The sequence below is a fragment of the Parambassis ranga genome, chromosome 16 (assembly GCF_900634625.1).
Source record: "Parambassis ranga chromosome 16, fParRan2.1, whole genome shotgun sequence".
Classification (NCBI taxonomy): domain Eukaryota; kingdom Metazoa; phylum Chordata; class Actinopteri; family Ambassidae; genus Parambassis; species Parambassis ranga.
Genome location: NC_041036.1, coordinates 5,674,360 through 5,687,044, shown reverse-complemented (window position 1 = coordinate 5,687,044; position 12,685 = coordinate 5,674,360). Strand labels below are relative to the sequence as shown.

Sequence of the window (12,685 nt, the reverse complement as noted above, 5' to 3'; positions counted from 1 at the left end):
GAAATGTAAATTATTTATTGAGCAACATTAACTACATTTGGTCATTTTTGTCAAAGTAAGAATTTAAAAAAACATAAAAAATACTCCACAATTTCTTATTAATTAAAAAATCACTATGCAATGCCTTGGTTTAATCACATTTGAAAAAGAAGCAGCCCATTTCTGCAGGACATAATCTAGAAACAAATAAGCTGTCCGCCCTGTTTGTGCTGCAGTAACACACTCCAGCTGGGAGCGCTTGTCTTTTGGGTCAGTCTCTGAGAAAGTTGATGCCTGCCTGCAGCCCAGTGAATACATTCAAAGGCGGTTGCAGATATGCCCTTGACATCCACCTGGAACATCAACGGTTAGGGCAACCACTGAATATTCAACGCATGCCCTCGTCAGCCAAGCCAATGACAGTTCAGAAAAAAATAAATCATGCTTTAAAAACAAGCATCAGTCAGCGACATTCTCTGAGACCCTGTTGGCACTTTTAATTAAATCTAGCTGCTTGATTGTTTTGTCAATACATAATGAATTCGCACATTGCTTGGATTAAGCTGCAGCCTTAAAGATGATTAATAATGTGATGTTGGCTTACAGTGATAGGATCATGTCAGCCACAATGCTCACAGAGAACAGATTAAGCTTCTGGAATCTGAAAACAATGTCTTGTTGAGTTGTTTTATGATCATTTGCTTCATAAAAGCCATAAGGAAAGTGAAGGCGATATCACCCCTGCACTATTTTCCATGCTGGTCTGCGTAGGAGTCTGTTGTAGCATAGTAGTGGAGCTGATGTAGGAAAAGGAAAATCCCTTCAGCTCAGCCTGACTATCAAAACGTTTCTTTGGCCAAGGCCAAACTGACATCAGCCAGGACACTTTCCTGAGAGGAAACACGATAAGTCCACTCCAAGTTCTCTGTTGTTACTGCTACTGATGTGTGTGTGTGTGTGTACACATCTATATCTTTATGCTCACTTCAATAGGAACTTTTACAAGCAAAAACACAAGACAGTTACTCATTTACTTTTGTGTTTTTAATGGCAAAGTTCAATTTTTATGTTATTTAGAATGTGTGCTTGCCTCTGCTTGTTTATAATAGATCATTTCTGTTTCTAGCATTTCAGATCATGTACTATTAAACAATTTAAAAAGGTCCATGATCATCAACATTGATCAACTTCAGTGACAAGTTCAGTCAAAACCTCCTCCAACGGCAGCTTTAAACAGCTAAAGGGCAAGAAAGAGGGAGAGGCACCAAAGAAGAATGACTTGAGCAGATAAATCTGACACACAGAGCTATAAAGGGAGGCCAAAAGTAAATAAAAAAGAATGTGTGCTGAAGGAGTCACATCAGTCACACTATTTATTACATTTTTAACTATGATGTTGCATTTTGGAGTTTGTGGTGGTCGTTGTTGTGATCGATTCACAGATAAGAAGTCGAACTCATATTAATCACGTTAAATACTACTGTGACCCTTAGTGTTTCACAGCTGGGAAATCCTGACATCCTTAGCACATCACCCACTATAAACAGTAACTTACACTGGATCTCACATCCACATTTTCACTCACACACCCACAGTGGTGACACTTAGAAGACACTTAACAGTATCACTGGGTACTTGCTGCATGACTCTAACTCTATGACCACACATCCAACTCTGGCTTCGTGACATCTGTTTGTTTAGCTGGGCTGCAACTTTAAACGGCCCGTGGTCAGAATGAGTCAGATGAAAGCTGACGAAGTCTGCAATAAAAGCATGCGAATGTGTGCGAGTCGGGGGTGTGAGCGTGTCGTTTCCCACATCGCATTCAACAATACTCAACAGGTGCACGCAGAGGCTTAAGACTCTCGCTCATATTCTTCACTCTACAAGCTTTCCCACATTAGAGGATCAAAAGGTGCGGTTGCATGTTTCAATGTGTGAACCGCTTAACATTTGTATCATGTATACATAGTGTATGTGTATGTTTGCACTTCATCTGATACTTTGCCCTACGAAGGTAGAACATGACAAAATATGTGCTCTGCATGTTATAATAATCACTTTATGTGGAAATTTTACTGCTTTTATTAAAAAATATCCTGTAAACAACATTTTGCACCATTGAGACTTCTTGTCGCATGCCCCTGTGGTTAAAGAAGCTCTTCAGCTCTCAGTAAAGAGCCTGTCTGAGTGATTCCCAGGTTCCTATGTGTGCTATTCTAGTGAGGCCGATTCACAAGACAACAACGTTCAACGTTATAAATGTTTTTCACACCACTTGGTTTTGGCGATGAGATGCCGACTTTCACAAACCATATCACATCTTTTAGACTTGAGGGGATTACTGAAGCGTAGTGCAAGCGAGAAACAAACAAATCCTTGTGTGTACACACACTTTAGAATGTACACACACACAGACACAAGCTTTATAGGCACAAACAGGAAGACAGATAGCATGGATGAGGAAGGTGAAAAAGGTATCGCAAAGTGTGACAGCTGCTATTAAAGGAGAATGTATGGCCTAAAAGTAACACAGGATTTATCGTTTGCTAGATATTGATGAACAGAGGTTATTTTGGTTTTTGTCCTCTTTGTGACATTGTTTCCCAAAATCAAGGAAGTTACAGCTTTGTCTTGTCTCCGTCTTTCTCTTAAGACCTCCTTTTGTCAGAGCATCAGCTGATTGTTGCCAGGGGTGATGCACTTTCCTGTCAATCCGCCAAGCTGAGACCGAACCCAGTGTGGTGCAATCGGGTTGCAATGTAGCTGTAATAACAGTTAAAAACTACAGAAAATCACAGAAATAAGCCTGGCTCCCTCTTCAGGATATCCACAACAGAAACATGTGCAGCATTATGCCCATCGCATGTCTCGTTATGGCTCATTCACAGAATTTGAAACTGATGTTGAGGGTCAGCATTCCTTCCCTGACATAGCGTGTAATGAGAGAGGGCACAAAGGTTAAATGTGAAAAAAGACTATTTGAGAAATGAAGCCGTTTTGTCTGGAGGGCTCCTTCAATGAGCATAAATCTTGTTGAAAAACGTCTGAGCTCTGCAACACAGGAACACAACCAACACACTGTCTATTCAAAGTTATGCGAGATGGTGGTGGGAAATGAGGCAGATTTTCCAGAAGTGGTGAGGACTCGATGGGATGAACAGGCTGTTTGATAGAAGGCGCCACCTGCTGGTCAGATAGGCTATTGCTGTCTTTGCTCAGCATAGAGCTAAATGATAAGATGACATTTAATGAGACAATCAAGAATAGAAAGTGTCTGCATAAACAAAGAAACTCTGCATCTCTATAGAACCTGAGGAATATCATTAGAATCACAAAGAGGCTTTCATAAGTGAATCAGCACAGCACAGCATAAAATGATCAAAAATGTCAATGTATTCATCTCTAATGCTTCCATTAAGTCTGCTTTATTGGTCTATTATTAAAGCATATTAAAGCGTTATTAAAGTGTCTTGTCTGTGGAAGACTGTGACAGTGGGCCTGCATATGTGTGGATGATTTACACCACAGCCTTATACAGTAAGGAAGAGCTACCGTAGACTGCTGTGATTTAAGACTTTTAATCAGCGTTGGTCATTTCCACAGTAAATCCTAATGTGTATGTGTGTGTGTGTGTGTGTGAGAGAGAGAGAGAGAGAGAGAGAGAGAGAGGCAGTCAGTCTGTGTGTAGCATCATCTCAGTGTCTGATCCAAGCCTCTGCATAATGAATAATTGAAGAATGCTCTGCTGGGACATTTGTTAAGTACAGCTACAGAAGAACTCTCAAAGGCAGCATTGTAAAACATCTGCTATTACTGTAAAGGTAATAAACACAATGTTTGAGATTTTACTGTTAACAGATCAACATCTCCAGATTTCCATACCCCAGTCTTGATGGATTTGCATACAGAAAACACCACGAAGTAACTTTACCACTTGCCAGTCACCAAACCTGGGAATAAGCAACCGTAAATTTTCCAAATAATGCCCACTCACTATTACTATACCACGACAAACATGTGGGAAAAATGTCTGTATAAAATACATGACGTGACTTTCATACTGTGCCCCTAAAGTGAAGGTCAAAAAACTTATCACCTTTAAGTTGTCAGGGTGGAGTGTCTGTTTGTGATTAGTCAAAGCACGGAGTCAGGTCTTGACCACTCTCATGCATGCATGAAATATTCTATGCATTCTCCTGCCTAGCATCAAATATGACCTTTGACCTCTTCCTGTCCTTCTGTTCTGCACCCAGAGCCAAACTGTGGACAGTAAATCTGCTCGATTGTCAGACTGACAGCTGATTGACAGGACAACTTTGAACTCATTCAACACAACACACAGACCCTTCTGTGGTTTACAACAATACAGACAACAGGATGCTTAATGCTGCTGTATATTGGGAGAATAAATACAATTAGGTGTGATTACATTGTAAAATTGAGCTGAGGGATGTATGCGTTTTCATTTCCAAATTACGTTAAGTTTTCCTTTTCACAACACGCTCACTTCACTGCTATGTAATAAAATCCGACAGTTTAACTGAAGCCGTCACTTAACACAAGCTCTCAATCTCATTTCCAGAGGCCGAGTCCCACAGCTGATTAGAAAAGTGTCTAAGCTGATCTAATACGCAATTAAATGCTCATTTAGAGCTCTACAAAGTTAGACTTCAGAGACAGCAGCTGAGACTCAGAAAAGCACATCTCTCCAACATAACCTAAACTACACATACACAACATCCAGGTGCAATGCTAAGTGCTTTTGTTTAGGTGATAGAGACATCAAGAGCTTTAATCTGGAATTTGAAAACAAAATGACAATTTAAAAAAAAGTGACATTATGTCATCAAGAAAACAGCCCTGTATGCAAGAATGTCCTCTAGCTGAAGATCAGACTGCTGTATCTCTGGTTCTTTTTATGTCAGTTTTGCATCTCTGCAAAGTGGGCACAGTAACAGTTAGATTAATTTAGCGACCATAATAAGCCATAACTAGAACCTCTGTTACCTAATAAAACCATAGTCCATAGAGTCATTTTGAGGAGGCTTTGAAGGTCACCATATCAGCAGCATAACATACATACGTTTGTGCATGACCTTCATTTGTCAGCCTGGAGGTTGCCGCTTAGTTCTTCTTTAGCATCAGTTAACATTGCTAATGCATTGACAAAATCATTGCTGACATGCTAATTAGCTAGAACAAAGTCTTGTTATCTTTATGTCTTTGTCTAGTGTTATAGCACTTGCTGATTAGAACAAAGCACACCAGAGAATGGATGGACAGATTGGCAGGCTTATACTGTATGCGTATGAATATGTAACGCTCCTGCAGAGCTCCATCATCCTCACAGCAGATTATCAATAAGAGGGCCTAGTGCATAGTCCACTCTTGATTCCCCTGTAGCACAAGCTCATCTAAGTACAGTCAGGGATTCTGCAGCAGCCAGTTAGTCAGTCAGCAGAGTCCACAACAAAAGCTCAGCCTTGCCCACAGCTGCTGACACAGCCCGACCTGGCCTTCTGATGGACTGAGGAAGAGAAGCACAGGATGTGGACGCAGACCTATTGTAGGTGTTGAAGTTATCCAAACTTCCTCATGGCCAGAAGCACGGCATTCCAAAACAAACTCGATCAAAGGCTTATTGTACTAAAACTGGCACACTAAAAACTAATTGTAACATAAAAGGGCAGTATTTACATTATAATTCTGTAAACACGTTTAAAGGCATATTTTTGTCTTTCTCATTAAACAATAATGTGCTTCTTTCTCTTCCTCTACCATGTTTAAATTAATAGCACAAAATTGATATCAGGAATTCATTTAGATATCAGATGACTAGTCCATTATTCATACAAGTCATGCCTTGTGATAGAGATGGTACTTGTAATTATGTATAATGAGAAATGACTATGTCACTGATATAATGCATTAGTTTTACATGAAGCCGTCTCCGACCAGAACCTGCGCAAATGGATGTAACACTTGGCCTCTGGCAATCATCACATCCCAGTGATGGCACGGCCGCCCCATAGTGTAAATAAATAATGTGCTTCTAGCATCCCTACAGATGGTTTGGACATGATCCCAGCCTATTGTTTGAGAAGAAAGAGCCACACCTCACACTTGGAAAACTGCTGCCTCTTGCTGTGTTCATTGCCTTAAAGTATAATGTGCAGAATTTGTTCATCTGAAGGCAAAACATCTTTAAACAAAAGAAACTTCTCTGTATTATACACAATAATAACCGGTACACATGTAAAACTAGTAAATAATTAAATTCATAACAGTAAAATGATTTCACATTATTACTAAATTGTGAACTGGGGAATGCAGAGATCAGTATCTCCACCCAATGAATAGATGGAGCTCTCTGTTGCTTGACATCATGTCATCAACCATTATCTAGTCTGCCCAGAGTGCAAACAAGGTAAGTAAAAGGATCAACAAATTAGAGCAAGGTTCTATATTTGCTGCTCTTTAAGACTGGTTTGCAATGCCATCCATTCATCCACCTCCCTCTGCCTAGCCACCTCCAGCTCAGTGATACTAAGGCATTCCCAAGCCATTAGAGAGATATAATCCTTCCAGCCGGTCCTCAGTCTGTCCTCGGGCCTCCTCCCAGCTGAATGACCTCTTGTGACCCTGTCTCTACGGGAAAGTCCAGTCACCCTGAGAGTGGAACTTATTTTGGCTGCCTGTATAGGGCTGCTTATTCTCTCGGTCGCTACCCATAGCTCATGGTCGTAAGTAAGGGTTTGCAATGCAGGCAAGTAACATAGTAAAAATTTATTGCGTACGTGAGCAAAGTCATCTTACCTGCGATGCGGATGACAGCCCGCTCTGCTGGATCCAGGACCTCTGCCGAGGCTGATTTGGAGCGTTTAACCCTCTGATGTTTGGACAGGTTCCATGGCAGAGTGTCTCCAAGACAGGGGACGCTGTCTCTCTCTCCACAGCTGTCTTCCTGCGGGGTTCGATCTTTGCGTCTGTCTTTGCGGGTCGCCATCACCTACATAAAGGAGAAGTTAAAGGACATCATCAAACTACAACTTATTGCCAAGAACTCAACAGTGACAGATAGTAATATTAGGGTTAGGAGTGAGCTCAGTCCTTTAATATTTGAATGCATGGCAAGATAAATTTCACATAACTTAATGTCAAGTGCCATAAAATGTAAAATGCAGCCATGACACACAGCATACTTTGTGAAACATTATCAGCGCTGTGTGGAGATGGCTGCAGGGAGAGGCTACATGACCATGATAACAGTACTGCATACATGGACATTCACCTGCTCACACAAAAAGAAGGCTGAGGTAAACTTGAAATTATTAAGTTAGCTCTGCCATAGCCATGTGGTGCAAATATGCCCCCATTCAAATACAATTTATCATTCTTTATGTTGATATACAAAGAGCAAAATGGACTTTCAGGTCTTACATGTTACTGTCAATCACTCACTGTGTGTTTTATTTTGACTTTTTCCTTTTCCAAGAGTTTAAATCGAGGCAACTGGACTCAAGGATTGTTTTGTGAAGACGTTTAGCTACTCCCACCAGTGGCTTCTTCAGTTCTGCGAACTCGGGCGAGTGGTGAAACGTCTTCAAAAAACAATCCTTGACTCGATTTAAACTCATGGAAAAGCATCCACAGTTTTTTGTTTTGCTCTGAACCTGACCTTTGCTTTTGGGTTAAATATTTACCACTGAAATGACACATCAGTTTATAAAAGCAATAGTAGAGCAGAAGAAAGCATTTCAGTCACCACAAATGACATCATGTCCAGGGATGTGGGGAAATAAACAGCTGTCTTATTTTCATTATATTTCAGCAGTAAAGGAGCTTAAATAGGCAGACTGAAAGGGGTGTGTAAAGGTAGTGAGGAATGAAGTGTTGAATCAAGAATTATAATATCTCAGGGTAACGTTCACACCTTGGTATTGGTTACATAACAAAAACTACACAGGTGACCGAGTCTGTCTGTGTAGCTGCCGAATAAAAATACTTTACACTGACACAAATAATTGAGCTTTGTCTGCATACATTTTTCAAGACATTTCATGAAACATTGTTCAACTTACCTACGATAAAAAGCAGCAATTAAGTGTACAGAAACTGAAATGACAGGCACGCCAGCAGTGAGAGATAACTCAACTGTAATTACTGGCAACTTTACAGCAGATGATAGCAGCATACAGTGACATAGCTTATTGATGTCACAGCTGACCAGAGTGCAGAGCTTGATTATCACACTGTAAATGTACATGTATGTAAATGTTTGGCAGGGCAGCCAGCATTTAATATGTCATCACTTAACAGGTTACAGTTACCAAGTTTACAGACAGAAATGGCTGCATATGATGGAATCAGCATTTGTTTCACATTATCATCATTTAATAAAGTCACTGTTTGTGACATTTGTGTCAATGGGAAGAACTTGTGTCACATGTCAGTCATTTTCTATAGTCTGCTCTTATTGGCTGAGAATCTTTGTTTATGTTGGGCACCATTAGGGGCCCAACAATTGATCTGGCCTGATGCACCTGCATCAACCTGAGTCCAAACACACACTGCAAAGATGACACAGTAAGTCAAGTCAACACATTTTTCCTCTAGAAATGTTCCACACACACACACACACACACACAAACAGCCCCCAGGAGGTAATGCCTGCTCTCACCTTACTGCTGAGCTGGATCGGTGCGTAAAATCCTGTCAAACTGCCATGTAGGCTGGTGCCTCACTCTGTGTCCTGCAGGATATCTGCAACCAAAACAAATAAAACCGCCGAGAGTCCGCGTGTGTGACAGAGCATTGCCAGTGTGTCAGTGTGCCGGTATCAGCTGCGTTAGCCACTCCTTTAATAAGAGGCAGGGCTGCTGCTGCTGGAGGAGGACAGTCGGATAGACGACCTGCCGTGCAGAATCCGCAGTCATCTGTGATGTTTCCTTCGCTCTTTCTCATCCAACATCCCTCCTTGCATGCCGACAACTCAATCCAGAGGTCGATACTCGCTAATTGTCACCCCCCAAAGGCTGCTAAACGCAGCTTCTGATTTTAATTACTAATGAAAACAGAGGAAGCAGGCGTCTTCCTCCGGACGCTCAATCTTTTGCCGCGAACCTGCTGTGGGGGTGATCCAAAGTATTTACCGGCGTCTCTCTCTCCACCAGCAGGGTCTGGTGCTGCGGTGAAAAGCTGCATGACTCACTGATCGATTAGTTTGCCTGCTTGCCCCAGGCTTGTTGTGTCTGCAGCCGATTGCAGAAGCTGTAAGGGTTCAGGATGTAATGATGTGTAGATTAATGGTACGACTGCAATCTGTTTACATGCAAATGCACCTCATACTGAGATCAACATTAATAAGGAGCAACTATTAGTTCTTTTAAATAATAGATTAATAGCAGACAGAAAATGTTAGATTATAATGATCTCAATGAAGTCACCACAAGGCCAATCAAGTCAGCATGTCAGCACTTATTTCTACTTAGACCTGTGTAATAAGACCACCTAGTCAAAATCCTATGTATACAGTATGCAAATACAGTATGCAAATATATCAGATTGTACTTTTTTATTGAATACATCAAGAAAATTTAACTATGACACTTTCTGATTTGTCTTATTTCCTTTAATTTGTTAACCACCTGTGTGCTGTATCACCACAAAACCAAAAGACTGCAAATTAATGCAGGTGTCCTGCAAGGGGCATATCCACATAAACTGCTGATGTGACTGCTGATGTGTGATTTTCAGTATGAAGGGTGATATTTCCATCATGGTTTGGGGGTCCAGTGATGACATCCTTCATGTTCATGCTGGTTTCTTCACAAAGACATGGCAGTAATTTGTAAAATGTCCATCTCACTTTTTTGTGATTTTGTGGTTCAACTCGTAATCAAGCATGTGAATGGACACACTTGTGCAAAAACAACTACCTAATAGTGAGCTGCAGAGCATATGTGTAAAAATCATGTAGTAAGTTAGACACATATTATACACAGACACCACTTTGCAGCACATATTACCATTAGTGCAGCCTAATGGAAGAAGCACTGAACATTCCAGACATAGTGGAACCCCAGTGCAAAGGTCAGGTATTACATCAGGTGTTTGATATTGTTAATCATTCCCAATAAATAAATGCATTTGCTGTATAAAATGCGTCTGGCTCAAAGGTACATCGCTGTGATAAACTGCTGGATCAAACAGCACTTATTCACCAAACACTGCATCTTAAAAGCTAAACCTTCTAATGAGCGTCAGACCTTAGGACAGTATTTCACTTGCAGGCTGAACATTAATGAATATAATAATTCAGATGTAGCAGTGAGGGGGGAAATAGATATGAGGAAGTGGAATAGCTAAAGCTCTAACACAGCTAAATATATATATATATTGTTCTCAGTGTGCCCCCTCATCTTTGCTTGTCACACACAATTCAGTTATCTTGTCAGGGACAAATCTCTCACTCTGTCTCACAGCCAGACGTGCACAGCTTACTGCAGTAACAGACACTCAGTGAAGTGGAGAGGGCCTAGACGATGTAACCCTGAATCACAGCAGACAAGGGGAGGATGTAACTGTATTAACTTTGAACATGGTTGTTTTTTATTTGACTTTATTGTTCTCATTATGGAGGAAATGTTTTGTATAAAGGAATCACAGAAACAGAAGTACTACAAAACTGAATGAAACAAACTTAATAAGACGTTTCATCACAGCTACTTAAAAGGTGCACTTGAAAAGAACAGATTTCCAGTTTTCATTATAGGCAAGCTTCACAAACTCAAAGCACAATGCTCGCTCGGATACTCTCAACTATAATCCTCATCTCAAAGACTACAAAGCACCTGAGCAGTTCCCATTGTCATACACAGAGGCTAACCTTGCCTGACAAGCGGAAATTGGTGTTGTGCCAGAGCAGCACTTGTTATGACTCAAATAATGACCTATTTTGTGTTGCAGTACCTGCACTTACCACTGTCAGCTGTCTGCTTTTATTAGTATGAATGCACACACCTGGCGGTGAGTTACAAAGGCAGCATAAAAACTGAACCAGGTGACACGGCTGTTTATTGATAACATAAAACAGGATTGAACGTCTGTCGTGGGAAAGAGCCAGCAGTCCTGCCAATACAAGGTCAGTGAGACAGAGCTGCTAGCACTAGCATGTATTGGTGAAAGAAGTTTGCAGATACTTTAGTAAAATAGCAAAGCAAAAAGGTTAAAAGTCGTGTATGGACGTCCTCTCTGTCTCCTTTTGAGCTCAGGGATTTTGAACAGTGCTTCTTTTAAGAGGTGCATTATTATTATATTCTCAAATTTGAAAAAAAAGTGTTTAAATTATAAAAAAAATAACATTATTTGTGTGCTCTTGTTGACAATTTACATAATAAACACCTACCTGCAGCTGTTTTACATCCTTTTGTCCAGGTATGAAGTATCCATCACTGAAGGCCCCAGAAAAACCTGAGCCTGCACCTTGTAGGCCCCTTCTGGAGTTCTTCCTCCATACCTCGTCTCTCAGTGTGGTCGATTCAACCTTTCCAGTGACATACTGTAAAACACTCACCTGCCGCAACCAGAGTATCAGCTGCAGCAGTCCAACACTGCCCTCCAGTGGAATTAATAGGATCTATTTCTTCAACTTCTGTTAAATTTGGCACACTGTTTGAGGCAGGTCATGCGTTATTTTGCCAATTCCTCATGAGAACAGTCTTATTAAAGCAATTGGAAGAAACTCTGTTTTATCCACAAAGCCTCAGACATAACATTTGCCACATCAATAAAGATCATCTAATTCCTCAAGCACTCAACATTCTCCAGGAATCTACTTCCTTACCCAACGGAAATACCACCTTAGCCACCATGAGCCTTTTTCTGTTTAAAGCATCATAAGATTCTTATTTTTATGTGTTTGTGTGATGGAAAGCACATATTTTCAGAACGCAATCATGCCAATAAAGCCATAAAGTAATGATGGAAATCTGGAACGCCACAGCAAACCTTATGTTCAGCCTATATGATTTACATAAACAACAAATGGAAAGACTGAACGCTTCTCCGCAATGACTCACTTCTGGGGCAGACTGCATCATGGGAGAGTTTTCGGGCAATATAAGATGGCAGCAGAGAGCGTTGAGATATGATTGCTGTGAGGTATGACTGTGTATCAACAATATTAAAGTGGATATATAATGTGATTATTACTAACCGCCAAACACACTCAGTCACACCACACAGGCATGCAGGATGCAGCGGCGGCCAGAAGCACACACACAAACACAAATAACCCACACACATGGCTGTATGCACCCACGAGTCCATACACACGAGTGGAGTGCGAAACCACACACACACATACACACACAAGCACTCACTCGCCATAAACCACATTCATACACACACGCACACTCCTGCAGTGCATACCTCCCCACTACTGGTCCAGACCCAGACACCGCATGCCAATGCACCTCGCTCCCTGAGCCACAGGCCGCAGGAGTAGAAGAAGAAACAGATGGGTACCAGCTGTTTGGATGAGAGCCCTGGGTACACAGCTACTGTATTGCACCACACACGCACGCACGCACACACACACACACACACACACACACACACACATGCATGAACACTTGAACTCATTCAAGTTGTTTAACTGCAGCCATGCCTATAGTGTTTCTAGTATTTACTCACGCAGCGT

General features: G+C 41.1%; 1 protein-coding gene across 4 annotated transcripts in view; it reads right to left on the bottom strand.

The window, feature by feature from the left end:
• The window catches only part of LOC114448072 (plectin-like), a 97,572-nt gene extending 88,800 nt beyond the window's left edge, over nucleotides 1-8,772 (bottom strand). For all 4 annotated transcript variants that reach the window (XM_028424735.1, XM_028424753.1, XM_028424736.1 and 1 more), the window contains exons 1-2: nucleotides 8,663-8,772; nucleotides 6,799-6,991 (exon numbers count right to left, since the gene is read on the bottom strand). In XM_028424735.1, the coding sequence (XP_028280536.1) occupies nucleotides 6,799-6,988 (190 nt within the window). In that variant the 5' untranslated portion in view covers nucleotides 6,989-6,991; nucleotides 8,663-8,772. The remainder of the gene's footprint in view (nucleotides 1-6,798; nucleotides 6,992-8,662) is intronic.
• Nucleotides 8,773-12,685: the final 3,913 nt, after the last annotated feature.